Source organism: Oreochromis aureus, linkage group 3 (genome assembly GCF_013358895.1).
Source record: "Oreochromis aureus strain Israel breed Guangdong linkage group 3, ZZ_aureus, whole genome shotgun sequence".
Classification (NCBI taxonomy): Eukaryota; Metazoa; Chordata; class Actinopteri; order Cichliformes; family Cichlidae; genus Oreochromis; species Oreochromis aureus.
The window spans coordinates 26,747,390-26,773,069 of record NC_052944.1 but is presented as its reverse complement, the minus strand read 5'-3'; the positions used below and the strand labels follow the sequence as shown (position 1 = coordinate 26,773,069).

Sequence of the window (25,680 nt, the reverse complement as noted above, 5' to 3'; positions counted from 1 at the left end):
ATTACTATTTTTCATACACCATGTTTTGTTTGTTGTCTTTTTTTTTGGTCTGCCAACAGGGATACAGAATTACATAACTTCTTAAGTCTGAGAGACATGCATGTGGAAATGTCTCTCAGCTGTAAGTCACGGGTCAGTCATGACGTAAGACTGAAAAATCAGCACATTCCAAGAAACTGCAGCCAGACTAAGAGGAGCTGAGGGGGTGACTTCTTGTCACAGGTTGTAATGTGAAACAGATGAAGAAACTCAGAGATGTTGCAAAGAATTTTGAAAGGCCTCTGTGTTAGAAAGCGAATGATACCACAGGCTGCCACATGGCAGGAAGTCAGAAAGCAAACCAGTAAAGATTCTTTAGAAAAATGTGTCCTCACGTTGGCAGGTAGGGAAAGTGGAGCTCCAGGCGTTGCCCCCTATGCACACCACCAGAGGATCTCCCACCAGGTTGTAGCCATTGTCACACTGGAACTTCAGAGCATGCCCAGTGTTCAGGCTGAGTTCCTGCACTTTACCGTGCAGCATCTGTTTGGGGCTGATGCAGCCTCTGACCACTGACAAGACAGAAAGACCACAGGGACGTGATGTTAGACGTGTTTGATGCACAGACGTCCTTTCACTTCTTTTGCTCACTGTCTGACCTCCATACCTTCACACGTAGGCACTGGCAGGCTCCACGTGCCATTATCCAGACAGGTGAGCGTCTCTGGGCCGACCAGCTGCAGCCCAGGATTACACACATAGGTGACATTGTCCGGGCTGGGCTCACCTGCCGGTTGTGCATTTTGTACTGTGGGAGGAGCCCCACATGATTGCAATGAGGACGCTGTGAAGAAAGGGGTCAAAGGTGCGGTAGTGTTAAAATACAGTATATGTATCTGCTGTAGCACATTGCAAAACATGAACTCTTTACCCCTTGAAAACCTGCTAAGTGTAAACCTTGAAACTCTTATATGAACTGAGTGGTTTCTGGCCTGCTGTCAAAACAACATCACTGCATGTCCATCAGAAGCTAGTGAGGGCTACGCTTGGAATAACCCGGAAACTATTCTAATGGCCATTAAAACACTTCTTTATTGATGAGGAGTTAAAACTCGTCATTAAGGGTGCAGCAGAGCTCATCAAATATCATCTTGATGGAGGAAAGAGTTAACTGAGAAATTCTTTGCATTTCCCTTCAGTTAAAGATAGCTTTAAGGTTTCTTTAATGTTAGGAGCTGAGACTACAGACATCTCTAACAAACAACGTAGCAGAATAAACGTGTTCCTATCTTTACTAACTTACTGCTTACTTTCTTTCCTGTGCATATGATATGCAGAGTCAGATGTTTTGTGTGGGATATCTTTGTGTCAATAAACTTTATGGATGTTCCAAAGTTTAGTAGAGGAAAAAAGATCACTGATAGAACATTAAGATTAAATATCCGATATTATTACAAACATGTCTGCCTCCTTGTCTGCATCTGTGCACAAACCCACCAACACACACTGGCTGCGTGCCGCTCCATGTTCTGTCTCCCTGGCAGATGTGGATGGAGTCTCCCTGTGACAAAAAGGGGAGAAGGATATTTGATGGTGAACACACAGAAATGCGTACATCCATAATATTGACTTTTTTCACTGTAGAATGAAGTAATGTTATTGTGCGAGTGTTATCAAGGCAGTCAGCGGCTTCTACTCTTTGTCTGCATTAAAAAAAGGCCGTCATTGTATCGAGTGTCCAAACTGGGCAGTGCAGAGTATCAGTTTATAAAGAAGACAGTGACTCAGCTCTTTCTATTGGCTCGGTTACTGCGCACACCTATTTATTGCTGAAGAGAAGTCACATGACTTTGTGTAATCTCATTGTTAGCCATTAGTGCAGCGGGTGCAGGCTGTTTAAAGGCAGAGTGTGGGAATGGTAGAGTAATACAGGAGCTGAGTGGTCATTTGTTATGTAGTTTAGGACCAACTACATTTGTTTTTCCACGTAAAGAGATGCTAGATGAAAAAAAAGCTAAACTTGACCGGATGAGTTTTACCTTCATGTCAAAGCCAGGCAGACAGGAGTACATGACAAAGTCTCCATAGTTGTAGCTGTCCCCCTCTACGATACCGTGAAGAAGAGGGGGCGGTTTCTCACACATCACCATCTCACAGGAAACCGATGAGATACTTGGAGACCAGCTTCCGCCGACCTTATCACACAGTTTAAAAGCAGAACAGGAAACCGCTGCATTATCGACGTTACACACAGGCATTCTCATTTCTGTAAACCTTTGGCAATTTCACTTTATGTTCCTGGCATTCATATAATGGATTTTCTGTGGTTAATTATAACTTAACAGGAAAGTCAAACTCACATTAAGAAGCTGAGAAGCAAATCTTTAACCAACATCTTTCTTACCTGACACTCTGCTAGCGCTGACCCCTGCAGGTAGAAGCCAGTAGGACATGAGAGGGTGACGGTGCCCCCGACAGGCGTGAACTCCTTCCCAGTGATCACCAGATGGGGGATGGAGAAGTTGTTGGGTAGCAGGCAGGGGGTGGGGCGGCACCGAACGTTGTGTTTCGACCAGGTGGCGTCGCTCTGGCAGGACAGGGAAGCTGTCTGCGTGGCTAATTCGTATCCATCATCACACCTGCAGACAAAGGACGCACATGATGATACACAGAGTACACTCATTCTGTCTTGGATTTTATTCCATTCACAGAAATGGAAAGTAACAAACATCCTGTTTACTGTGAGCATGAAGCCAGTTTCTCTAAGATTCAACATAAGAATAAAAATACTGGTGGCAGCCAGTGCTAAACCTTAGCCTCCTAGTAGATATCAATTTCAAAATCCTACATCGACTTGTTCTCGAGTTAACGTGTTCACACCACTTGCCTGCCCGGCAGAGTGATAGTAGTACCCCATCAGCCTTTCAGGGCTGAGGCATAAAATGTCTTAATACGTAAGAGCATTACAGCTAAAAATCCACATATCTCTGGGATGGCAACTTTTTTGTGACTCACATCAAAACAAAGGAATGAAGAAAACGGAGAAACGTTTTGATGCTCTCCTGAGTGAACAAGCATGTTTCCCACTAAATTTTAAGAGCAACTTATCAGAAAAACATACTGGTTCAATGCAACTATAACATCATCTTAGTGCATGATAACAAAAAAATGAATTTAATGATGATTTCAATGATTAGAAATACATCTTTTAAGTGTACTTCAGTTATAAATGTGTTCTTTGATGAATCAGATGCAGAGTGCTGTGCTGGATGCACTTATACTGACTTTTTGTGTATGAAAATGTGTTTTTCAGGTCAAGGAGATAAATGCTTAGTTTATTTTCAAAATTGTAGTTTCACCTGATCCAGGAAAAATACATGTCCATACACAGAATTTACATTAAACACTATGTGAGCCAGAAAACTCATTTAAGACAAACCACTCCAATAATGACAGTATTCACCTATATGTGATCTGGTTGGGGAAGCTGAAGATATCTCCCACGACCCGAGCGTTGGCGACCTCTGGTGGTTTTCCACAACTCACAGGCTCGCATCGTATCCTGGGTTCCCCCCATCGGCCGTCTCTTCCACAGCTGAGGTAAGCATACCCCTTTAGCTGGTAGCCAGGCCGACACCTGTACATAGCCATTTCTGGGTAGCTGGCACTGCCACCCTGCAAGACAGCGTTAGGAACTGTAGGCGGGGCGGCGGTGCACCTTCCCCGGCTACACACAGGCACCCCGGGGCTCCACACTCCTCCTTTTTCGCACACAGCTTGAGAAGGACCCAGCAGCTTGTAGCCGTCGTTACACTGGAAGTGCACTCGGTCTCCGCAGGCTCGATCGTGGCCGAGAACCACTCCGTATTTAACCACAGGAAGGGTGCAAATGCAGGGCTGGCACTGAGGCACGGGGCCCACCCAGAGGCCCTGAGAGGAGCACCGCAGGATGGGGTCGCCAACGACCTCGTAGCCATCGAAGCACACGTACTCCACAATGTCGTCGTAGTTAAAGCTGGAGCCGTTTACATAGCCGTGACTGATGTCCTCAGGAGGATCGCAACTAATGATGTCACAACGGGGTGCCGGTTTGTCCCAAAGTCCATCCGACTGACAGACACGTGTAGAATCCCCGTTAAGCGTGTATCCTTCATCACATTCATACTTTATCTTGCTGCTGTAGCCAAACTCTGACCCCAACATGCGACCATTCAGTATTGGGGAGGGCTTCTCGCAGCGGGCTGATACACAGGCAACAGCCTTGTGGCTCCAGGTACCGTCAGCCTGGCAGATGCTTGGAGACCTTCCTTTTAAGATGAACCCGGGCTGACAGCTCAGTTCTATTTTGTTATTATAGGTGAACTCTGTGCCTTTAAATGTGATATCTCCGGGGATTTTAGGAGGACCACAGGACACGGGCTCACACTGTGGCTTCAGCCCAGTCCACTTTCCGTCTGCCTGGCAGGTAATAGTACTGCTGCCCTTCAGGACAAACCCAGGATTACACTGAAAGTGTAATACCTCAGGATAAACAAAATCACCTCCCTGTGTTGTGCCATTATCCACAGCCCCTGGATCACCACAGGAAACAGGTTGACAAACTGGGGCATCAGTGGTCCACACTCGACCTGACACACACTGCCTCACAGGCTCCCCCTTCAGCTCATATCCTTCATCACAAGTATATGTGAGCGTAGTCCCGAGGGAGGCATGAGTCACATTCATCCAGCCGTGTTCTGGACCAGGCGGTATTTGGCACTCCGCTGGCACGCACGATGGGGCTGTCCCATTCCAGCCCCCGTCCTCCTGGCACACCAGCCTGACCTCGCTTGTGAGGTCATATCCACGGTGGCAACGGTACTCAATCAGTGTCCCATGAAGAAAGTTCAAGTCCAGTCTTCCAGTGTCTTTAGAGTTAAATCTCCCTCCCAGCTCTGTCACTCTAACATACTCCCCAAAGTCAATGTGAGGAGGCAGCCCGCAGTCCGAGGGCACGCAGACAGGAACAGAGCTCGACCAGCCGAACTCCTCACAGGTTAGATGGTCCTGACCCACGAGCTGGAAGCCAGGAAAACAGCTGTAGAAAATAGTCACACCATAACTGTGGTCCTGGCCTTCCACAAAGCCGTTTTCAACTGGCTGAGGTGGTGTGCAGGATATCTGCACACAAGCTGGTGGCTCGATGTCCCACTCCCCACTGGCCAGGCACCTAGCAGTCTCTGTGCCTTGGAGGCGGTAACCACGGTTGCAGGAGTAGGTCGCACTGTGGTCAAACTGAAGTTTTGTGTAGACAACTTTTCCATTGGTTATCTGTTTAGGGATTGAGCATTCAATTGGGCGGCAAGAAGGCACCCCACCAATCCAGAGTCCCTTCTCCCCACAGAGGATGGTGGAGTTACCTACTAAGTTATATCCAGTCTTACAACTATACAGTGCTTTGCTGAGGTACATCAGTCCCTGGACATCAACAATACCATCTGAAATCTCTACAGGCTGAGGACATTCAACCGGGATGCATTCTGGGTAAGGACTGCTCCACTGCCCGTTGGCTAGACAGGACACAGAGCCTTCTTTTCTTAAAGTAAAGCCACCTATGCACGTGTAGGTCACCACAGAGCTGAATGGCAACAGGCGAGAAGACCTGGAAGGGCCACCAAACGGCACCGAAGGCGGCGGATCACAAAATACCTGCTTACACACCGGAAAGGTGTCATTCCACTCCTGTGACGGGGTGCAGCGGAGGAACCGAGCCCCCTCCAGGACATAGCCATCCTCACAGGATAACTCCACTGTTCCTGATTCAGAGTCCAGGCCCCTTAGAACCAGGTGGTTCTCCTCCAGTGGTGGCTCTGGGCACTGGACGGGCGAGCAACGCGGAGGTCTCGTCTTATCCCACCTTCCAAACTTCAAACAGGTCCAGGTAGCATCCCCGACCAGCTCGTAACCCTCATCGCAGACATACACCACTTTACGGCCCACCTGGAAGTCAGAGCCTTTGTAGTGTCCATGGACGATGTTAGGAGGAGGGTCACAGGTCAGAAGGACACAGGTGGGGGGGTCTTGGTTGGACCACTGACGGTTGGCTTGGCAAACTCGCTCCGGTCGTCCAATCAGTCTGTAGCCTGCGTTGCAGGCATACATCACCTTGCTGTTGTAAGTGAGCCGACCTTTGACCTACAGGGGAACAAAAATGGGACATATCATGTGCTTTGCTTTTATGTTTATAAGAGAACTCTTTAAGTGCGTTCAGTTTCCATGGCTAACCTGGAAGTATCCGTTCTTGAGGGATGGGGGGTGCGAGCAGGACACAGGTACACAGGTAGGCAGAGCTCCTCCCCACTCTCCATTGCCATTGCAGGTCCTTCTCTTCTCCCCTCGAATCAAGAAGCCTTTGAAGCAGCTATACGCCACCACGGCTCCAAAACTGTAATTTGTCCCAATCACATAGCCCTGATCAATGCTCTCAGGCTTGGAGCACCTCACCGGCACACAGCCGATATCATAGGGCAAGGGCTCCCACTCTCCTCCCATCAGGCATCTGAGTGTGGCTGTGGTGTTGAGCATGAAGCCCTCTTCACACTTATAACTCACTTCGGAGTTGCTGGCGTATTTTGGTTTGTTGACCGAATCTAAAATCGCATGTGGTAGTTCAGGTGGGCGGAGGCAGAAGTTTGCGATGCAGCGAGGCGCCTCCATGCCATCAGGTGGCACCCACATGCCCTGAGCATTACAAACCATCTTGGAGTTGTTGCCGGCTATGTATCCGTCAGTGCAGTAGTAGTTAGCGGTGTCTCCGAAAAGCTTGTGAGTCTCATAGGGTTCAGCGTGGTCGATGGCAGGTGGGGGGCCGCAGGAACGGGGGACGCACTGAGCCGTGCTTTCACTCCATTGGCCACTTGATAGACATTCTCTGGTCTCCGGGCCAATCAGAGTGTATCTGCACAGGAAGGAGACCAAAAGCAATGAGCAAAAAAACCCCAAATCATAATAATTTAGAAAAACATGCAAAGGTATGTCAAAGAAACTGCAAAATGCTTGCTTTGGTTTGTCTATCCCTTAACCGGATTGCTCAAATGGATCAAATCTGGATCATGGAATCTTTTTTGTAGTATTTTGATTCATATCATCAGAAATATATATCAAATAGAAATAAATTAAAAAAGAGACGTCATCTTATTGTTCTCAAGGAAATTTCAGTTTCTCTGGATCCTGTTTATGCATGCTGTGGTGGGGCTTTTCAGCCTCGATGGACTGCTCATTTCTTATCCTTATGTACAGTTGATGTTACATTTTCATTAAATGCATGAATTCTTTGTTTTAGCTGTGCTTAAAAGCCACCATGCCATTGACAGTAACGATCATGCAGAGGAATGAACAGGTGTTAAGTATTTAGTTTTAACACATTTTAAAAACAAATTAACTGAGTAGATTTCAACCACATTTACCCTTCTTTGCAGACATAGTGCACCTTGTTTCCCAGCTCAAAGTTCTCTCCCACAGTCACAGCGTTTTCCAGTAGCGGGGGCTCGCTGCACAGGACTCTCACACAGCGAGGGAAAGGCCTGCTCCACTCCCCTGTTGCCTCACAAATTACCTCCATGGAGCCCTGTGGTCTTTGTATCGACATACAACTCAGTTTAGACTCCTCTCTACATCATTTACAGTCACAAAACCTGGTGTACACACCCAATTCTGAAAAAATGTAACTAAAGACTGAATGCAGAATCTCATAAATCTCATTTTGCAATTATTTAGGTTAATCAACCACAGGTCAGTAACATGATTGGGAATTACGAGCATCTTAGAGAGGCAGAGTTTCTCAGAAATCACTGACTGTGCAGTTTACTGTGCCATCAACAAATGCAAGTTAAAGCAAAGAAGCAGCCACATGTAAACTGAAAATGGAAAACTGTTCGGTCATCAGAAGAATTAAAATTTAAAATGATTTTGGAAAACATGGACGCTGCGTTATCCAGACTAAAGGGTGGAGGAACACTCCAGCTTATTATCAGCTCTCAGTTTAAAAGCCTGCATCTCAGATGCTACTGGAGTCCATTAATACCTCTGGAAGTGGCATGTTGCACATCTAGGAAGGAAGCATCAAAGCTGAAAGTATTCTTTTTTTAGTTTTTATTTACATCTTAAACAGCATCCCTACTTGTACAACAAATTAAAACTATTTAAAGTATAATAAAATTTACATTTATTCAGTGAAAAACTATTAGTACTAATGGTAATTTATCCATACCTGTATCCCTCATTGCAGGTGTATGTGACAGTGGACAGGTACGTGTTGGTGTTTAGTGTGTAGTCTGCATTTTCCACAGTCGGTGGACCCCCGCAGGTCACTGGATGGCAGGTAGGTGGCGTCCCGGTCCACCTCAGACTAGAGAGACACTGGAACTCATAGGGGACCTGAGGCTGGAAGCCCTTCTTACAGCTGAGGTAGAGACAAAACAGAGTCAGACTCACATGTTAACAAAAATCTTTCACATGTCACATGACACTCGAGGTATTGGAGAGGATGAAGATGATACCTGAAAGTCACCTTGCTTCCATAGGTGAAGTTGTTTCCCGTCATGATGGAGTTCTCTGGAACACTTGGTGCTGGGCACGAGAGGGCTGGAGCGTAACATTAATGAGATGATTAGTAACTGCTAATTTATTAAACCTATCACACTCAATTACAACTTAAATAACTAAATGCAAGTGTAGCCCACTGATGTGAGGAGCAAATATGTGCACATATTTCTGCACTGAGAATCAAGTTAACAGACGCCTCTGAATCCATCCACTTATCCAAATTAATGTCAATTGGGCATCTGGGGCTTATTGTGCCCCCATGATGCTCATACTTTTAACTGCTATTGATGAAATTGGGATCAGCTCATTTTACACTTTACAATACAAAAAGAGACGAACAGGACGGATGTGGAACTGAAAAGCAGGCAGATCAATTTCTCTCATTTCTGCATGAAACTGACGATTCACTTTTACAGTCCTCAAGTTGCAGTTATGTGAAAAACTTGGAGATGGTAAGTAAAGTAAAGAACCTCACTGATGGCAAGATAATGTCTAGTTTAATAACCGCACACTGAAATAATACTTGACTACAGTAAGTGTTGCTGTGACGACTGCTGCTGAACCAAATCCATAATAACAATTGTAGATCCAAAGATGTACAGAAGATCTCAGAGCAATAACATTATATTGAGCCATGAGTGTGTTTTTAATGTTCCTGAAATATTTATTCAACTGTTTTTTTCTCCCACTTGTTGCACACAAATGTGGCTTTTGCACATCTAATCGTTTCACTTTCAGTCCGACACTCGGCAGCTACAGTAACATGAATCTGCAGACGCTGAGTAATTCAGTTCCTCTTCCTCTGTGATGAAGACTGTGGCTTAGTGCAAAGACGCACGTGGTTACGTGGTCAGACGTCTCAGCCTGCTTCACACCAGAGAACAAAAAGGACAGCTGCGTATGTAACTGCTCCTTTACAACACCGGCCATCAGACAAAGCATTTTTTGTGCTGTATATTTGCTTGTGTATGTGTGTATGAATACACAACATACATGTCTGCATGTTTTCCTGAAGTGTAAGAGTCATTTGCATGATAATAGCCGACAGCAGTGGACCTTGAATGTGTTTTATTATCAAAGAGGAGCATGCTTTCATTAGAAGCCTCTTTTTTGAAGCCATTAAAGCTGTTTAATGGTTGCAGTATTTTTACATGAATTTAAATATTTCACTGTGTACTATATAACTGAAAAAAATGCGAGTAAATGCAGATTTATGTGTTTTGCTATGTGATATCATATTCTATAGTATGTAGTTATCTCATGTTGAAGACATTTAATGAAGCTTGTGGTTACATGTTCTAACCAAACAAGCTGCAGATTAAATCCATGCAGCGAAAACTTCAAGTTCCAGTCTTTTATTACAAGGAAATCATCCAAAAATTTGGAAGAAGCTGCAAAACTGTGACGGTCAAACTGAGCAACCTCTAAGGATCGCAGCTGCAGAGTAAGCATCCAAAAAGCTCCATAAAATATTGACAGTCCATCACATCAGACGCAACAGAAGTAAATCACACCATCCATTTTATCGCAATAGCATTACATGACTCCAACTCTCACCTCTGCAGTATGGGACAGCATCATCCCAATCTCCTGTTTCCAGGCACTGGAGCTGAGATGAGCCAATCAGCTCATAGCCGTTGTCACAGCTGAACACAACCTCGCTGCCCATCAGAAAGTTGCTCCCGTATCGGCGACCGAAGTCAGGAGTCCCAGGGTTCTCGCACTTTACTGGCTCTGAACGCACACGAGAACAGCTGGGTTTATAAAGGAATGGAGGAAACAGCTGCTTGTGTCACCTGACTGTGTTGTCATATCACCTGTGCAGTTTTTGCCATCTCCAGTGTATGGGTGGATACAGGTGCAGGCGTAGGAGCCTTCTGTGTTCTGACAGCTGGCGTGATCGTCACAGTCAGAGCCCAGAGCACACTCATCCACATCTGCACACACATATGATTAAAAACACACACAAAAGAGGGAAGATGGGTTATCTGTTACGTTGTCAGTCAACAGAAACAGGATTTTTTATTTAAAGTGTTGCAAAAACTTTTAGCTGTTTATGTACCCAAACATGCCGGTGAAGTTCCTCCCCACTTGCCGCTGTTGGTGCAATGCACTTTGGTGTCCCCCAGCAGGTAAAAGCCAGCATTGCACTCATAGACCACAGAGCTGCCGGCATGGAAGTCTGTTCCCTGGAAGAAGCCATTTTCCAGTGGATGAGGAGGTCCACAGGACACACCTGTAAGACATGTAAGACACTTTATAACACAGCCAACAGCCAAGGGTGTAAACTCCCATAAGATGTAAAGAGAAAAGATGAATCCACTCAGTAAAGTACAGTGTATTTATGATGTAAGATGAGGAAATATTGTTTTTTTTTTCACTAAATTACCATGAAATTACAGTATACAGTATAATTTGTGTCTCCTTATATGTAAAATGCTTGGAATTATTCAATATTAAAAATACCTCACACACTACTATAATTATTTGTGTATTTTCTGTAAAAGCCTGACTTTATTCTAGTCAACCTACCTTCAAGTATTTATAGGTAAATATAATTACATTGTAATTTTAAATAAAATACAATGAAACTGCATTTAATTATTGGGAAATTACGCCCTTAATCACAGGCCATATTATCAAGTGTTACCAGAGACAACGAGCAGCGTCAGAGGATGTGACTGTTACAGCCTCACAACATATTTTTACAACACACCGCTTGATGGAAAATCTATCTGAAGGTAGAATCATTTATTCATTTTATGAGGATATATTTGCTGTTTTTACCATATATTTTCTACCTTCAGATAGATTCAGATTTTTCATCCAGTAAAAAAACCAAAAAAACCAAAACAAACTTTTGTGTTCTTTCCTTAGTTTTGAGTGTAAGAGGTTTCACGCTGCAGTGTTTATACTTTGGCTAAAAGGTGGAAAGTCCCATCTTGATCTTTAGAGGAGCCAAAAAAAACCCTTTGATGTTTTGTCGGGAAGGACAGCTGGCACAAAAACCTGCCAAATCAAACATCTGGAGCTTCCTGCTGTGGCGATCACGTTTATTCTGATATCAACAACAAAGCGCTTGGTTTGTGACTGTATCTGCATGAATGTACCCTTAAAAATAACTTTACGGTCTTGCTACACTGTGGAGGTGTCTCCAGGAGAATATTTTGGCATGATAACACACAAGGTTAAAACAAAACCACTCGATCTCCTGCAGCTTTTATAAAGACAAAAGACTGAATCTGAATTATATTTCAATTCAAAACTTGACATAACAAAGGAAATCAGTTAAAACAGGTGCAAAACCATGGAAACACATGACTGAGCACTGCCTGTCTTTGTCTTACGTTCACAGCTGGGCAGGTTGTGACTCCACTCTCCTTTATTTTGGCACTGCAGCACAGGCTCCCCCACCAGGTAGAAACCGGGATCACAAGACAGCTGCACCTGAGCGCCGGGACGCACATCCACAGTGGAGACGTGGAGGTGGGGCAGAGTATTCTCCAGCTTGGGGCAGTCTGGAGAAAATGTAAAAAGCTTGAAGGCTAATACCTGCTTGTCCTGTTTGTAACTGAGCTCCAATTTTGAGGTAATATAATTTTGAAACACGTGAAGCTCTCTCACCGGCACAGAAAATGCTGTTGAGGTTTACTTTGACTCGGCCCACCACCCCACTGAGAAAGTCAGGCCAGGCGAGGACGTTCCCTCTGTGGGTCACATGAGAAGCTGGGCAGCTGCTGGCCAGGACCTTAATCTAGTACAGCCAGAGAAGGTGGAGGTGGGTGGATACGATAAATCCTTGGTGAGCCTCTATTAGTGAATATATGTGCTTGTAAATTTACATCAGCTAATGCGGTTTACCTGCTGTGGTGTGAGAACACGATCCCAGATGTTGAGCTGGCTGAGGGAGCCAACGAAGGATTCGACAGGGTTGAAGCCCTCCCCCCTCTGATCCTGGTCCTGACCCAACACCAGTGCGCCTCCAGCTAAGGAAGACAGCGAGCATCGAGGTTAATCACCAGGGTTTTTGTTTATTTACTAAATTAGCTAACGAAAAAGCTAATTATCACTGATGCTGCATATTTAATGACTTCAAAGAACATCTGTCTTGGCCGAGGATAGCACTACACCTGGGATAGTGGTGCCGACTGACAGGCCTTTGCCTCCGTCTGAGGGCTTCCCGTTGATGTAGATTCTCCAGTCTCCATCCCAGCTCCTCCAGGACACACCGATGTGGTACCACTGACCGGTGTTCACCGCAGGGCAGTCCGTGATCCGCTCCTTACCGTTCACATACAGCACCCACCTGTGGCAACGGCAGAAAGAAAGAAAAAAAACCATGAAGTGAAAGTGATACTTAAAAAAGACGTCTGCCCCTTGAATCTCGCTGCTTCACTGACCCGTTGTAGTCTATTAGAAGGAAAGCGTTATCACTGCCTTCCACAGCGTAGGACACTGGTGTGCCATAATTAGTGGTGTCAGATGACCTCATCCAGAAGGTGCAGGTGATTTCGGTCAGCGCTGGCATCACTCCGTCCATCATCACATAACCGTGGATGCCAGACACCTCAAAGTCCAGGTTGAAGGCAGAGGACATCTCTGACAGGACAGAGAAGAAAAGGTGATTTCATTTAACTTAAAAATGCAAAATAAATATAGTTTTTTAAGATCTAGTTACTGCTCTCTTATAAAAAGCTCAAAAGTTATCCAAAAATATTTTCAAAACATGGTGTTTTATTTAAAATTTTAGCAATCCAAAGAAAGAAAATTTGTTATTAGCCTATTTTTTAAAACACTTTTTTAATATTTTTCTTTATAGTTGCATGAAATTCTCCATCCATCATCTTCACCACTTGTCCAGACGAAGATGCCAAAGACAAAAGGCTATCCGGGGTTAACCAATGAATACCCATTACTCTGACAGACACAGTCAGGTGTAACTGACAGCTGAAACATTTCACATGAATTATATCTTTCCCTGTCCTCCTCCGTCTAGAGTTGCCATGGTGATGTGCCATCTGGCCTATAGTACCTGTCTCACACCTGGTTCCGTTGAACCCAGGGAGGCAGCGGCAGGTGTAGGACCCCAGACCATCTAAGCAGCTGGCCCCGTTTACACAGGGGTTAGGATCACACTCATCCACATCCACCTCACACAGCCGGCCTCGGTAGCCCTCCACACACTGACATCTGACACAGAGGAAGAAGACAAGCGTGTACAATAACTTCTTATTTGCAGTCTTTAACAATACAGCACAACAAGTTACCACACTCTGCCTGTTTCAGCTTCGTGGTACTCACACTAACAACAGACATAAGGCAAAAAGCCGCTTCAGAAATGGACTTTGCTGTGACATAGCCATGCCCAGTGTAACTGTAAAGTGTTATTAGTTATTTTGAACACAGTGGATCTAAAAACATTTGGAATATATACATTCATACATGCATTAACCACATCAATCATCACGCAGATACAAAACATCTAATCAGAAATGAGGACTCTTTCCTGTACTGCTTATTTTAAGCAGCAGATCCCATTGCTCTGCTGCTGCTTTCCATCAGGACGTTTATTACCTGAAACTGTTCACAGCATCCAGGCACGAGCCTCCATTCAGGCAGGGAGCGCTGTAACACTCATCAGTGTCGATCTCACAGCTGTCCCCTGAGAAGCCAACGGCACAGTTACAGGTGTAACCACCGGTCATGTCTTCGCACACGCCGCCGTTTAAACAGGGGTTGGACAGGCACTCGTCGATTTCCAGTTCACAGCGAGATCCTGTTGACATTTGATCATGAAGAGTTATCTGATGTTACACACTACATGTAACTGTTATTGTTACGTCAGTCTGTGTGCAACCTGTGAAGCCCGTGGAACAGCTGCAGGCAAACTTGTTGACCTCGTCCACACACACGCCTTCATTGAGACACGGGTTGGAGTGGCACTCGTTTACCTCCGCTTCACACAAGGAGCCTGAGACACAGCAGGAGAATAAGCACAAACATGAGTTACACTGATGTTGCACATAGAGTATATTATATAAATATCACAGTGTATCGCTGTCATAGCTCTGTAAAATGTGCAGTCAGAGACTTGCAAGTCAAACCTAAACTTCCAAGGCCTTGAAATAATCACTGACCCTAACCTGCCAACCTTTGTTTTAAGTATTGTGCATACTGAGCTACAAACTCAAAGGTCCCTTTACCTAAAAATCCAGGCTTGCACTGACACTGGAAGTCTCCCATGCCGTCCTTACACAGGCCTCCATTTTGGCAGGGAGCAGAGTTACACTCGTCTATGTCAATCTCACACTTGGCACCTGACCATGAAATCAGAAGGTGTATCCAGTTCTTGTCACAAGTCACATGAGAATCAATCATTATCACTGATCTACTGATGGATGATCTACCTGTGAACCCGGGCATGCAGGTGCACACATATCCTGCTCCAACCTCCTCACATGTCCCCTTGTTCTGACACGGATGCAGGAAGCACTCGTGGAAAACCTGTGGGAAGAGCAGATGAAACAATGATGTCAAGTCCTCTCAAATATGTTAACATTAGATGGTTATCCTAAACTCTACACTAAATACTCTAAGAAAAAGCATGTGTGCAGTTCTCAAGCAGTAAAAGGTGCAGTAATAGGAGACAGTCTCTGTTCAGCCAAATACAAAAAGAAGCTAGGTGAAATATTGACTTTTAGACATTAAAGTGTTGCCATTTCTTTCGTTTATTGAAGTTTAATGAAAAGCTAACTTCATTCGGTATCAGACACTACGGTCCAGATGTTTCACTGCTGGCTTAAAACAGGAAAGTTGTGGGTTCAAACCCTCCTGAGGTCCCTGCAATTTCAGGTTGTTCACACATGCGGATGTAAGAAAGGTAAAGCTTTTAGTTTTTAAGACTAGACAAGCTTTGTCGAATTAAAAAGTCCTACAAGGTGTTGAATAATCAGGCCCCATCTTATCTTAATGAGCTCATATTACCATATCACCCCATTAGAGCTCTTCGCTCTCATACTGTGGGCTTACTTGTGGTTTCTCGAGTACTTAAAAATAGAATGGGAGGCAGACAAACGGTTCATTCAACAGGAATCAAGTGCAAATCCATATTTAGACTAACAGGCTTTTGTTTTTCTACGAGTACATGCAGAATCTGCAGAGCTCCAAATGGATCCTAATTGTTCAGTTACACAAAACTAGAACAAGGAATATCTTTGCAAATTAGAAAAATCAGTGGTTGCCTGATGATTGGTTAAGAAGAGGTTGAGCGTGCAAAGCAATTACTGAGCGACTGCACAGCTCACCTGGTGTTAGCCAACCTGTCTCCTGTCAATCGACAATCAGACCAACTGCAAATGCTCACAGACAGTTTGGCAAAGGTTTGCAAATAACCGCTGCCTAATTTATAAACACGCAGATTGCCAACACAGTGTAATTACTCTGAGGCAATCTGCGCTGATGATAATCACACATCTGCATCTCTTTGCACTGGACTCGACTCCAATCTCTGCTGAGTGTTTGTATTCCGGTTATATTTCTTTATATAACGCCTGTCTCCTTTTACAGTTAAATCACCGCCCTGCTCCAACGACATCACTTTTTCTGAGTTGCTGTTTTAAATCTGTGAGGCTCTGCCTGGACTTTCAGTTTAAAGTGAGTCTTTGTGAATGTAGATGGCAACAGAATTGCGATTTTTGATTATTTATTACAGTGAATTACTGTATTATAACAAATAAATTGTGTTTACCTGCCAACGTGACCTTTCAAACACCAATATATAACAGACTCAAGGTTGATTTGAAGACAAAAACTGACTGCAGTGATCGTAGACCTGGTCCTCATCTTTAAACCATTTAAAGCCAATGAGATTGCAAGTTGCCTTTAAATTTACATACAGTTGCAATAATTTTGTTTGCACGACATTCTCCAGTCACTGTGGGACAGCCTGGTGGGGTGGATATTCAGGGCTTTTTTAATGGTAAAGTGTGGGACTTTACAAGACAAAGACAAACCTGACTGCTGGACTGGTATTCATCAATGACCTCCACCTCGGGAGCTGCAGTGACGCTCTCCTCCTTTGGAAGAAAGCTGGAGCCAAAGCCTGACCATGACACCCAGAGAAAATGCAGACAGTGTAAGCAAAGACAAGGTGGAAAAACACAGCGAGGATCTTTCCCTTTGCTACCAGACTGGCAGACGTTCGAGATCCAGCTGAACAAAAACTATTCTTATTCAACTCTGGCAGCGTGTCCAAACCTCTGTTCATTCCCACCCTTCAGACGCACAGTGTTTTTCATTTCCATTCTGCCGCCGAGCAATAAAAGCCAAATTATTTCCATTTCCCCTGATCTTGTGCAGTAATCGTGTTTCAAGTTGGACCGAGCTGTCACACCACAAATCAGACAGCACACAACTGCAGCGGTGGCAGCACAGTCTTACACAGACGCGCAGCAGTTTCTTATATTTTGACTCTCTGCTGACTTCACTTGGCATGTTCTCCAGATGTCTAACATAAATTAATTCACATGCCAACTCAGAAAAGCAGAAATGACACTGACATATAAATCTGACGTGTGAACAGAGGCAGCATACGGCTGCCAACATCAGACTTACATCAAAACTGGATCTAAGAGTGAGACAAACTGGGCAGCAAATTTAATTAACACATTAACAATAACAATCATCCCTTTGACAAGCTTGTGTCTGGACCTGATTTATCCGAAAGTCACATTAAGGAGTTGTGAACGGGTGTTTTAAAAATCACATTAATGTTGTGAACTAATGCTAATGAAATTCACAGGGGGTTGGACACCTTCTATAATTATTAATCAATGCAAAATCTGGTCCAAATGAACTGTAGCTTCCCCCCAGGTAGCTGAAATAACAGACGGTGGACTACCTGTAACTCCAACTAGCATGGCTGCAGGATTTACTGCTGTCCCTGAGTTTTAAATCTTTTGTTAACGTACAGGATGCATGAAAAAACTGATTACACTCTAATTCTGCAGCCGTTCACTGGTAACAATCAAAAGAGTTTTCCGTGGTTGTCAGTAGGGAACATGTTTTGTGTTAACTTTCACCCCCTCCGTGATTGTCCTAATTATCTTCTTCTATCACGGAGTCTCACTCCCCTTCTGTTTCTTGTTTCCAGTCAGCAATCAGCATATAAACACTCCTGTCATCCAAATATATCTATGTTTTTTTAGTCTTGAATTTCATTTGCTTCCCGCTACCTGTTCCTTCTGTTTTTTTTAATTATATTACTCTTTCCTTTTTTGTAATCACCTATTAAACCTTGCTTTGTATTGTATGGGACTATAGGAGTACTGTATTACTTTGTGCATGTTGCCTCCTGCAGTTACTGTATCACACTCCAAACCTACTTAACAGTGGTGTAAGAACTTCCAATCCCCTGCTGAGCAGAAGGAGCAGAAGATTTGAGTATTTGAGTACTAAATAACTAAATTATTATCAAATCAGGACTGGAGTGTTTGTATCAGAGAGTTTGTTGCATGAATATTTCACAAGACTGGCAGTCCTGCACACTTACTGGAACAGTGCTGTATGGTGGTGGCCCCTGTAATTGTGGTGGTCCCATAGAAGGGACAGGAGAGGCAGTAAGAGCGGCCATGTTCAGGCTGGTAGTAATCTCTGGGACAGGGGTAACAGGGAACCAGACCGGTGCGGGAGAAATGACCTGCTGAACAGGGGACTGTCCAAGAGAGTCCATAAATCGAAAGAGGAGCGCAGGAAGAAATAGGAAAAGAAACATTCGAGGATTAGTGGAGCAGGTGAAGTGGCAGGATCACCCAAAAACATTTGAAACAAGCTGCATTTGCTGGTTGGAAAACACCTAACAGCTCCAAGTCTGAAAGGTTGTAGATTATTTATGTATTTTAACTGGAAACCTGGGAGCAAAAATTTTGAGTTTCTAGATTATTCCATCCAACTTTAAAGGGCAACTATCTAATTTTTCCAAGTAGGAATTAACTTTTTTGATATAATGGGACATCAGTGCCAAATTCTAACAAATACGTTTTTGATTAGAAGCTGGGAAAATATTGGTTTTCTTCTCAGGAATGATTAGGTCTCGCCAGAGTGGAAATAAATTAAGTTAGCAAGACGTTAGGGTTGTGTACTTTATGCCTGTCAAACTATATCACCTCCACACTCTGTCTCGTCCACGGCTCCTCTGGTGACTGTGGAAGTCTCATCGGGACAGACCTCACACTTTCTGGCTCCAAAAGAAGGCTGGAAGTGACCCAGCGGGCATGACTCACAGATCTCCAACCCATTTCGAGAGTGACTACCGGGCTTACACTGCCCTGAAAATATATGCATATCACCACGTCACCAGCCAAATAAAACAGAAAAAGAAAATCCCCATATATGAAAAATAACATTTAAATCTCAGCACAAAAAGACAGATGTCTTTCTGTTCATGTGCATGTTGTGTACCTTTGCACTCAGTGATGCTGCGGGAGTGCAGGTAGGCTGTGGAGGTGCCTTCAGGACAGGACTTACACTCCAGCTGACCCTCCTGGTCCTGGTAGGAACCCAGCCAGCAACTCTCACACTCATTATATTCAAGAGAAAAGTAGGTTCCCACTGGACATTGGACTGAAAGAGCATTCACAGTTAGTGGCTAGGAAAAACAATACTGCAACCTGCTTTCATACTGTTATAAAGGGAACCCCTAGCTTAGGTGGTTGCACCTTCCTATACTCACCACACATCCTGCCTTTGAGGACTGAGCCCGGCCTGCAGAAGAGAGACGCCCTCTTGCTCTCCAGTGATTTGGGATCTGCTATAATCATCTCCGAGGACAAGTGGAAATTGGACAGCGGCTGCTTGGACAGTGTTCTCTTCAGTCTATTGGTAAGTTGCTCCAGCATCCGCAGGAGCCTCTTCTGATTGGCCACTTCTATTGAGTCGTTCCTCGACAGGGGCAGAGGGATGCTTGCTGGGAGAATGGCCAAAGTTTAAACGACTGAAACACAGGCGTGTCCGAGAGCAAGAAAATGCTGCACTAGAAAGATTACAGACATACTAAGCTTCAAGCTTTTTGAGCTACTGTACGTTGTTCTTTGAAAATAAATAAACACATGATTCTCACTCTGTTTTTGCTTGTGGCAACATTAATGTGCAGCCTTTAAAAAGCTTTTGACAGTCAGCAGTAGCAGTGTAGCTACTCAGACGTTTGAGATCTCTTAGATATTCTACCTGTGATGTTGAAGTAGATCTGGATCTTGTGGTCTTTAGTCGGCCCTTTGATCTTTCTGTGCCTCTTGGTGCGGTGGTGTAGTTGCATGCTGCCGTCTTGGTTCTGGGTGGGGAGCTGCCGGGTGCTTGTGGCAAAGCCAGATTCAAAGTAGGCATAGTCCTGGGAGCCCTGAGTACCCCAGTTGTCCCCCCAACCTCCTGGTACTAAAGGGTGTAATACAACAAGAGAGAAGATGATCGTGAAAATGTTTTAAGACATAAGTGTTGCATTCGGGGATTTGTGCCTGGTAATCCTACCAATAGAAAATCCGTTCTCATAGTCGTAATTGTACTCCAGACAGTGACCCTGTGACATCACCTCCAGCTTGCAGGTGACATCATCATTGCCACAAATTTTAGGCAGCTGTAAGACAAAACACAAAATGCAACATGTATTCAAGAGTTGGTTCACAGCTTATCCATGTGTTTGCAGAGATAGACGTCCTCACCATGCCTCCCAGTTTGCTGTTGAACTCTCCAGTAAATGACTTGACGAGGTCCACGTCGTCACAGCGAGATGCTTTAAAGAGCATCTCAAAGGGCTTAAACCCGTTGTTGGCTATACGGTTCACTGGAGAGGACATAAAGGACACTTCAGTCAGCACTACTATAGTATAAAAAAGGTTATTTGCACTGGAGAAAACCTGTAGAGAACAGAGCCTGCACCAGTGGTATCAGATGTGACACTGATTAAGTCAAATAGACAATAAAAAGGAGGGTCAGAGGTGGAGGGGGGTTGCAAAGAGGCTTGCAGCTGCTGTAGCCAGGTTAAGAATGTTTTGTTTGTTGTTTTGGCGGTGGCACCCTGATGTTTTCTACCTCCTAAAGAAGAAAAATTCTGCTTTTGAAACTGAAAATACCACACGATGTGGCACTCGTCTTTCCTTGGAAGCAGAGACCAGTGTTTTTTGTGTTGTGTTCTGGTTTCCCCTAGGCCTAGGAGTAGCGTAATGAAGCACTGAAACACATCTTCAAGTACAAAGTAAACAGTGAAGCATACAGTATATATATATATATATATGTTCTGCCATACTCACATGAACAGTCTGGTCTGTCCGGAGAGTAGGCTGGCTCCCAGATGCCGTTGTAGGCACAGAAGTAGCTGTGGACAGCATCCTGAGTGAGGCTATAGCCGTCCTTACAGTGGAGAGTACAGTTGACTCCTTCCTCCTCTTCAGAACAGATGAACTCTCCATTCACCGGGACGTACGGCTGGTCACACGTCGTCCCTGTGCAGATACACATAAAACACTTCCATGGTTTTCTCAAGTTGGAGCTCAGTGTTTGGTTACTAAGCATGCATGACTGCACAATGAAACTGAAGAATTCAGGCACTGCAAAAGGACACTGACATCTGGCTCATGGGTGTTTTATTTTATTTACTGTGTATTTCATTCTCATCACACAAGAACAATGTTATGATTGTACCTTGGACAGTTACTGTGAGGTTGCATGTGCGGCTGTTTCCTGCTGCATCAGTAGCGGTGTACTGCACCAGAGTCTCTCCTACTGGGAACAGAGAGCCTGGACGGTGGCTACTGGTTACTGTGAGGCGGCCGCCTGAGAGAGAGACAGAGAGACGATTATTTCATTTCTGCTGAGCCTTCCTGGTAATCTTGTTGTGAAAAAACATAATTATATGGACTGTACAAAGAAGTAGTATTAGGTGGGTTAAACACTACTGATGTTACTGTTAAGGGGCAAAAATGACATTTTGTGCATTGCGGGTGCGAGAAACGGCTGTTTTCAGAAAATGTACCAGCTACCTAACTATTTATCAGGAAACTATAAACTGATACAAAAATAACATTACTGTATCTGCATTTTTTACTTGAATGATTCTCAAGTCAGTGTTAAGTGGCTTCACAATCAAAAATCTGAAAATCTTTGCTACAAGGCCCGGGCTGAAAATGAGTGGAAAGATCAAAGATCAAGAATGGTCAAAGAAACATTTAAAGTTACAGACTTTTGCACACAATTGCACATTAGGAAGAAGCCAATACGAAATAAGTTTGATTTAAGGGTTTTAAATGGAGGGTTTCACATTTTGGGGCTTTTAAACTGAATAAAATCAGAACACAGTGCTGCACGCAAATGTATCCATGATTTAATATTTTTGGTCTAACAGTATTTTCTATTTTTCCCCTTTATACCTGCTGTTGGGAACTTATTTTTCCAAGTTTAAAAGTCTTCATTTCTTATCTGAAGTTACTCTGGTTTTCCTGCAGAGGGCACTCTAAGCCTTAGTTTATATTCCAGGACTAAATGAGTCACTCTCTATGAACCATAGCTGTTATGTTAAACATAGGAATAGTGTGTCTGGGCATCACGTGGCAGCAGAAAAAAAAAAATCCAGGTCTGGGAATTGAAAAGGAAACTTAAGTCTAGCTGGTTAAAAAAAAAATTGCAAGTGATGGATAGAGCACTGGGAGAGGCTGCTGTGATGAGCGGAGTGTATGAGTGTGTTGGTGTTTAGGCTGACACAAAGGTTGTGGACAAAGAACAATGAAACATCTGCACCAAGTGTGAGAGACACAGACGGGATTAAGGAGGAGGGAAAAGTGAGGGATCAACCTTTCGTTTAACTTCGATCCATCTCCTTTATTAACAGTAGCAGCACCATTCCAACAGGGCTGACACATGTCTGGCCTGCTGGAGTCTCCCCTTATATTTAGCCTGTGTGTGTGTGTGTGTGTGTGTGTGTGTGTGTGTGTGTGTGTGTGTGTGTGTTTGTATGTACATGTCTCCAGAGTCATGACTATATATAGAGCTGGCATCAGGGTGTGGGCCTGGAAAAACAAAACACTGACGTCGAAGCAGCCCCAGGCTGACGTCGTGTGGACCTGAAGCAGCCGCAGTAGCCTGTTATTACAGTGTGTATGTGTGTGTGTGTGTGTGTGTGTGTTTGATGGGGGTGCACCTCTGCAGGCAGGTGGAGAATGATCACTTTGGGGCTTTGGTGAGCGAGATGTTAATTTTGGGGCTGTGTTTGTGTCTGAATTTGTGAACACACACACACACACACACACACACACACACACACGTAATCACTGTTAGTGTTATTTATGTGCAGAGTCGGTGCATTACATGAGCCCGGCTGCGGGCTGGAGCCCGGAGAAGTCTGGTTTGTTGTCTGTCACCACCCCAGCTGTTTGGGTACAGTCGGAGCGCCAGGACAAATTCACCGGCTCTACGATATTTAGTCTATCTGGCAAAGCGACCTTCATACAAACTTTTATAGCATTCAGATTTGGTTGTGTATTGAGTCCAGGAGTTGCCAGTTACAGCTTTATGGCCTGTCAAAACACCCTTGAAGAACGTTTCAATGTTGAATTTATTGCTCTGTGGTCCAGTTTGAGTTTTAAAGAAACACGGCTGCAAAAAAAAAGTTCGATAAAGAGCAGACACAACGTGCCTTTTTCATTTCGGCAAGTTATTAAATCACAAATTCACAAAATACATAACATGTTGAAGATGAAACCCTGCATTCAAATAATTCTGTCCTCTGTAATCATCGCAGTACATGTTTAATTTATCTCATCCTTCACGATATTATTCTAAATGAAAAAAAAAGTTAATCCAAAGTGAAGATATATTTGCAAATTAAGTCAAAGTTAGGAAATTCTCACATTAACCAGTAAAAAGAAGTACCTGCATGTACTTTTTACTCACTTCATCTTCCCAGTAAGCCCACTAAGCACCGTCACTGCTACTGTACAAACTATTCTGCCTTCCCTCTCTCTCTTAAGTTAAGATGTCTGTTTATTTCTGTGGCTCCTGGTTTTTGGTTTTCCACAAAAGGGGATAGAAAACTGGCTCCTGACATCTTCCTGCAAACCTCATAGCCTTTTCTCAAGGTTGCCCTTCCTTAAAAACGGCTTCATGACACCCACAATTCGACTGAGACCATTCCTGATGAGGCTTCAGTGAACAGCAGATGGATCAACTGAAGGTCCAGATGTGCCCGTCAGGTCCCGTGTCAGGTTTTTACTGGAATTTTTCCTATTTCCTATCATTCACCTGCTGTGGATAATTTATTTTAGGCCTGACACGTTTCAGTTTCGAGAAAACCCCCCCAAAAAGCTCAGACGTTTTTGTTTATAAAATAGCCAAAAATAACAAAACTTCTGTTAACTAATGTAATTAAGAATGCTTGCCTAGCTATATGCAAACCAATCATGCTTACGTGCATACTTTTCCCCCTAAAGAGTCATTCTGAGCCAAGGAAAACCCCACACATCCCAGTGTAATATTTACATTTCATTTATGTAATTGGGCTCTCTGTCTCTACTTTTTGCACTTGTGTAATGTTCAAGGTCACATTTATGCAAAAATACAGAACATTTTTCTTGCAATCGTATCCCATAATGTTTTCTAGGTTTACATTTACACTGTCTTAGAGAGGATTTGGTTAAGAGCAGCTCCAGAAAATGTGAGTGATTAGTCTCGAGTCACCACAGAACCACAATCACGGTAGAACTTTGATTTTTTTATGCCAATGAACAACACTTCTGAGCACTGTCACTTAGGTGAAGTCCTAATACTCTAAATTAAACAGATATTTTTCTAGTGGGTGTACTGCTAGAGCGTCAGCTTCACCTAGACAGTGATTAATGTCTTAACATAACAACTACAATCACTCTGATTAAAAAAAACAAAAAACCCCACAAACATAATGAACTGACAACTAAGTCCAAAGCATTTGACTCGAGTAGTAAGACTCGAGTACTGCATTTGCTCACACAATTATCCAGACTGTGTGAAAAATGGGTGGAATGAGCACGCATTCCCACAGAAGGACTTTTTTCATAGCAATAACACCTGCTTCTCTCCACTGCCTCCATCTGTTTTCGCATTAATGATATTCGCAGACGCTGTAACAGCTTCATCTGTCCGCTAGGCCCATTCTCTCTCTAAACACAGACCCGCTAATGAGGCGACGTCAGTTACAGTTCGTCCTCTATGTCCAGTGTCCTTCACCGTTATTCGCAGAACCTTCTTTTTCCAATCTCCCAGAGGAAAAGATCCTGTTTAGCCATCACAGACTGAGACACAGGGTGGAGCAGAGTGGAACAGAGCTGCAAAAGAATAAACGGTCTAAAGAGGGAGCGTCCAGACATACCTGAGTTGTCGGAAAACTGCGGGACTTCCCAGTCGACTGCCGTCTCTGTGTTCGTGGCCTGGATCGCGGGCGGTGACCTGCACCTGTCGATGACTGGGGGCTCCGTATCTGGAGACAGACAGAAAGTATGTGCGCAGACAGAGAAAACTTGTTAAAGTCACATTTCTGAACGCCAGTCACTATAAATAGAATAAGTCAGGCCACAAACTCAATAATATTTAGGTAAAAAGGCAAAAAAAAAAACGTTGGGGAGCCGAATGCGACTCTGTCATCTGACTTTCTCGATGCAGCAGCAGCAGAGAGTGTCAGAGGGCACGAGCTGAACACATGTCTCTAATAAAAACCCACAACTTTCCACCAACATAATAACATATGGAAATGTTCACAGCTACCATGCTTGGGGTTTTTCCCCCCTGACTGCAGTGATTACTGAGTGGCTGACATGGGACACCCCTGTTATTCACTCTCAACAGCAGTGTTTGGCACCTGCTGGAGCAGAACTTACTGCTAAGTTAGTCAATTAAAATCTCTGAAAGTGCTTCGGTGAAATGACTGAAACGAGCTGCAGTAAGCAGATGGAGTAACAAACTGGTGGTAGAGTGTCCTAACTGAGAGGTGACGGGTTTGGACCCTAAAAGACACTCACTACCTTTACGCTTTTAACTACCTCCCACTGTATCAGTATATTTATCCACTAATTACTCATCCTTCTTCCACTTATCCCACTCAGAGTA

General features: G+C 44.0%; 1 protein-coding gene across 4 annotated transcripts in view; it reads right to left on the bottom strand.

Annotated features, from left to right (window-relative positions):
- svep1 (sushi, von Willebrand factor type A, EGF and pentraxin domain containing 1) overlaps positions 1-25,680 on the bottom strand; it is a 108,151-nt gene that overhangs the window by 9,447 nt on the left and 73,024 nt on the right. For all 4 annotated transcript variants that reach the window (XM_039609774.1, XM_031756821.2, XM_039609773.1 and 1 more), the window contains 34 exons: positions 24,947-25,054; positions 21,253-21,384; positions 20,862-21,053; positions 20,274-20,395; positions 20,083-20,188; positions 19,786-19,989; positions 19,292-19,525; positions 19,021-19,182; positions 18,726-18,887; positions 18,113-18,274; positions 16,575-16,663; positions 14,970-15,066; positions 14,766-14,879; positions 14,420-14,533; positions 14,137-14,338; positions 13,595-13,752; positions 12,963-13,161; positions 12,693-12,868; positions 12,424-12,548; positions 12,187-12,316; positions 11,910-12,080; positions 10,625-10,798; positions 10,380-10,499; positions 10,120-10,296; positions 8,517-8,601; positions 8,228-8,419; positions 7,425-7,592; positions 6,244-6,916; positions 3,443-6,153; positions 2,384-2,618; positions 2,019-2,174; positions 1,477-1,540; positions 647-823; positions 375-551 (listed from right to left, as the gene is read on the bottom strand). In XM_039609774.1, coding sequence (XP_039465708.1) covers positions 375-551; positions 647-823; positions 1,477-1,540; positions 2,019-2,174; positions 2,384-2,618; positions 3,443-6,153; positions 6,244-6,916; positions 7,425-7,592; positions 8,228-8,419; positions 8,517-8,601; positions 10,120-10,296; positions 10,380-10,499; positions 10,625-10,798; positions 11,910-12,080; positions 12,187-12,316; positions 12,424-12,548; positions 12,693-12,868; positions 12,963-13,161; positions 13,595-13,752; positions 14,137-14,338; positions 14,420-14,533; positions 14,766-14,879; positions 14,970-15,066; positions 16,575-16,663; positions 18,113-18,274; positions 18,726-18,887; positions 19,021-19,182; positions 19,292-19,525; positions 19,786-19,989; positions 20,083-20,188; positions 20,274-20,395; positions 20,862-21,053; positions 21,253-21,384; positions 24,947-25,054 — 8,268 coding nt within the window. The remainder of the gene's footprint in view (positions 1-374; positions 552-646; positions 824-1,476; positions 1,541-2,018; positions 2,175-2,383; positions 2,619-3,442; positions 6,154-6,243; positions 6,917-7,424; positions 7,593-8,227; positions 8,420-8,516; positions 8,602-10,119; positions 10,297-10,379; positions 10,500-10,624; positions 10,799-11,909; positions 12,081-12,186; positions 12,317-12,423; positions 12,549-12,692; positions 12,869-12,962; positions 13,162-13,594; positions 13,753-14,136; positions 14,339-14,419; positions 14,534-14,765; positions 14,880-14,969; positions 15,067-16,574; positions 16,664-18,112; positions 18,275-18,725; positions 18,888-19,020; positions 19,183-19,291; positions 19,526-19,785; positions 19,990-20,082; positions 20,189-20,273; positions 20,396-20,861; positions 21,054-21,252; positions 21,385-24,946; positions 25,055-25,680) is intronic.